Consider the following 3,623-nt stretch of genomic DNA (forward strand, 5'->3'; position numbering starts at 1 on the left):
CAGCAGGAGCCTCCCTATGGAAGATGCCTGGGTGATTTCGGATCAGCCACTGGTTTTCTGCCTAACCTACCTTGCAGGGTTGCTGTACGGATCACAAAGCAGAAAAGGAAAATGAAGTAAGCTGCTTTGCCCACACTAATGAGAAAGACAGAACTTTGCCTAGGATGAGGCTGCTGAGAGGGGAGGAGATAAAGTTGCCAACTTTAGGTACGGAAATTCCTGAGATTTCAGGTGTGGAGCCTGGAGAGGGTGGGTTTGAGGAGGGGTGGGACCTCAGACAGGTACACTATCAAATGTGACCAGGAGTGGTTGGTATTATTCAATGATTCTATGACAGAAGGGGGGATAGTAGTTCCTGTGAGGGAAATAAGTTCTTTCGTTCCTCCTCCTCCTAAATCAATCAGATATAATTTAGTTCTTTTACAATAATCTGAGATTCTACTCCCTCCTCTTTCCACTCCTTCAATCTTCTGCTATCCACCCAAGCCCCCTTCCGCAAGCCAGTGCACTTGCCCTCCAGCTCTTTCTGTTGTCTCATTTAAAACTGATGCTCTTATTCACTTCACCCATCTCTTGCACTACCCCACCGTCCTAAAAAACATACCCATGGGCCCATATTGGGCTCCTGTGAACCACCACTTGCGCTGTGTCCACCACCTGACACATTATATATTGAACAGAGCCGTGATCTACCAATTATTCCTACACTCAGCCAACAATTTTGGCTTAAAACTGACAGAGTTTCCACATCTTTGGTGGGTCACGCACCTTCCACTGCACTTATACAAGTTGCAACACTGTTGACCTTCCTAATCTCCACAGCCCTTTCCTTAGAGAAGAAAAGCACCATTGTATCACTGCCTGAGACCACCATGATGGTTTCCCATCACAAGTAACTTTCAGGCCAGAGACGAAAACTTGCAGCTGTTTTCGCACATGGACAACTTTATGTGGCTTTCTCATGGGTACGTCACTTCTAGGATCTCAAGAGTTCATGTCATTGATGAACCCCAGCAAGGAAGACTACTACCCCATTCTGACAAAGTCTTTACCAGAAATGTTGTCTACAAATAGGTTCTTCAGTCATTATGATATTTTCTAATGTGATTTCACTGTTTCTCTGTAGATCTGCCTACAGGGACTAATGCTCTTCTTGTAACAACTCTTCATCAAAACATGCTACTTTGTGCACAATGACAACTATCCTTCTAATTGCGGCCACGATGTTCTGAATGCATATACCCTAGCCAGCCACTACCCACTGCTTAGGCATACCTTTACTGCCTCTACCTCCTGGCCCACAACAAACACCAACAACACACTGCCACCACGCCTTCTGTTGGATGCCAATTAACAACTCCCACTGTTTTTAGCACAAGTACTCATATGGCCACATTCCTCTTCTACCTCCATGTCACTTCTGTCCTGACCTCTACGACTACCTCTGACCTTGCCCCCCCACTTCCCTCGACACCTGTTCTCTCACAGGGCACACACAACGACCACTTGCTCAGACAAGTAACTTTCAGGCCAGAGACGAAAACTTGCAGCTGTTTTCGCACATGGACAACTTTATGTGGCTTTCTCATGGGTACGTCACTTCTAGGATCTCAAGAGTTCATGTCATTGATGAACCCCAGCAAGGAAGACTACTACCCCATTCTGACAAAGTCTTTACCAGAAATGTTGTCTACAAATAGGTTCTTCAGTCATCATGATATTTTCTAATGTGATTTCACTGTTTCTCTGTAGATCTGCCTACAGGGACTAATGCTCTTCTGTGTAACAACTCTTCATCAAAACATGCTACTTTGTGCACAATGACAACTATCCTTCTAATTGCGGCCAGTATGTTCTGAATGCATATACACTATCCAGCCACTACCCACTGCTTAGGCATACCTTTACTGCCTCTACCTCCTGGCCCACAACAAACACCAACAATACACTGCCACCACGCCTTCTGTTGGATGCCAATTAACAACTCCCACTGTTTTTAGCACAAGTACTCATATGGCCACATTCCTCTTCTACCTTCATGTCACTTCTGTCTTGACCTCTACGACTACCTCTGACCTTGCCCCCCCCCACTTCCCTCGACACCTGTTCTCTCACAGGGCACACACAACGACCACTTGCTCAGACATGCAAAAGAGACACCAGATGACTTTGCAAAATGCACAGATGCAGAACTTACTGAATGCTGCACCCTGTCATGGCTTTTCTAGCCCTACACATCCCAAAATCCATTAACCAACACTGTGATTATGGGCGCTGCAACCTTACATCATAAGACCACGAAAAATAATTACTCTCTGCTACTATAGGTTATGCTGTTCTTCAGTCCCACATTAGTTCTTTACACTGCAAAACACTACTCTTCTCTGCCTGCAAGATACAAAATCATTGACCCCACCCTCTTTCTAGAGCTCATTGTATTTCCCCCCACAATGAGCCTTATTCCTAGTTATCAAATAAAACCAATGTATCTGGCATACATAATTTGTCTTCTTCAATTCATTAAAATATTATGAAAATCCAAAACTTTGGGCATTCATTTGAACATATAGCACTGCACAAATTAGATCTGTTAAAATAATATTTATGCATATTTTTGCTCAAACCTTCAGAACTGTATTCTGCTTTTTATCAGTCTAAAGAAGTAAAACCTAGGCTTAATTATTACATTAGCACAGACTTTCCCCCCAACAATTACTGTACAGTAAATTAGTTTCACCCCATGGTAGCTGCCACTTCTTTGTTAGTATTCCGGAGGGAAATGTACAGCGGAAGTAAGACATATTCTCACTTACATTCAGGGAATTATCTCAGATGTAGGCCTACACTTACCTAGATGCAAATCAGCTTATCTCTAAGTAAATAACATGCTGACAGCTGTACCAAGTTAACTACTGGTAACTCTCAACCTTTGAAGAACGCAAGAAACCCCAGCCCACAGGAGGTATGCCAACAAACATCACCACCAGCAATCAGCAAAATGTGGGTCATAGATCAGTATGTAAAGGTAAAGGTTTCCCTTGCTCGAAAGCTAGTCAAATCTGGTGTACAATCTCCCTTCACAATTCTTCTTTCTCCAGGAAGAAACTAGTTTACAGCACGTTCCAGCCAACTGCAGCATGGCTGGTCTGGAGCCACTGCCAACCTTCTGTTACCTTCCTAAGAACACTGATTTCAATTACCCCTGTGCTTCCTCACTCTTCACCGCACAGCATCAATTTATAGGTATATAAGGTTGGATTTGTTTTCACAAGCAGATGCCCCCACTTTTCTACAGCTTCTGATTCCCTGATAAGCAATCAATGCTTTCAATATTCAGCATATGTTTTAACTATTGGTAGTTAAGCATCCATTTGTTTGTGAGGAGGGTGGAGGAGAAACTTTTCACGAGGTTCATTAAAAAAACATTTCTTCCACCACATCAGGGCTCTCCCAGTTAGTAAATACCAGTGGTATAACAAAACTTTAGCAAGAGGAGAAGAATCAGAAGGAAGCAAAAAATTAGAGGTTAGCTATCTGCAACAACTATATCCAGATGGCTTCCAACAAACACGACTTGATAGTCAGCTCAGACAGCAGCCAGATGGCTAAAAAGGTATGCGTAG

General features: G+C 43.3%; 1 protein-coding gene across 1 annotated transcript in view; it reads right to left on the reverse strand.

The window, feature by feature from the left end:
• The window catches only part of LOC107108575 (protocadherin-23-like), a 66,314-nt gene extending 65,440 nt beyond the window's left edge, over positions 1-874 (reverse strand). Inside the window, exon 1 of the mRNA XM_015409031.1 lies at positions 769-874. Coding sequence (XP_015264517.1) covers positions 769-874 — 106 coding nt within the window. The remainder of the gene's footprint in view (positions 1-768) is intronic.
• Positions 875-3,623: the final 2,749 nt, after the last annotated feature.

This window comes from Gekko japonicus, unplaced genomic scaffold (assembly GCF_001447785.1).
Source record: "Gekko japonicus isolate JY-2015 unplaced genomic scaffold, Gekko_japonicus_V1.1 scaffold24, whole genome shotgun sequence".
Taxonomy (NCBI): Eukaryota; Metazoa; Chordata; class Lepidosauria; order Squamata; family Gekkonidae; genus Gekko; species Gekko japonicus.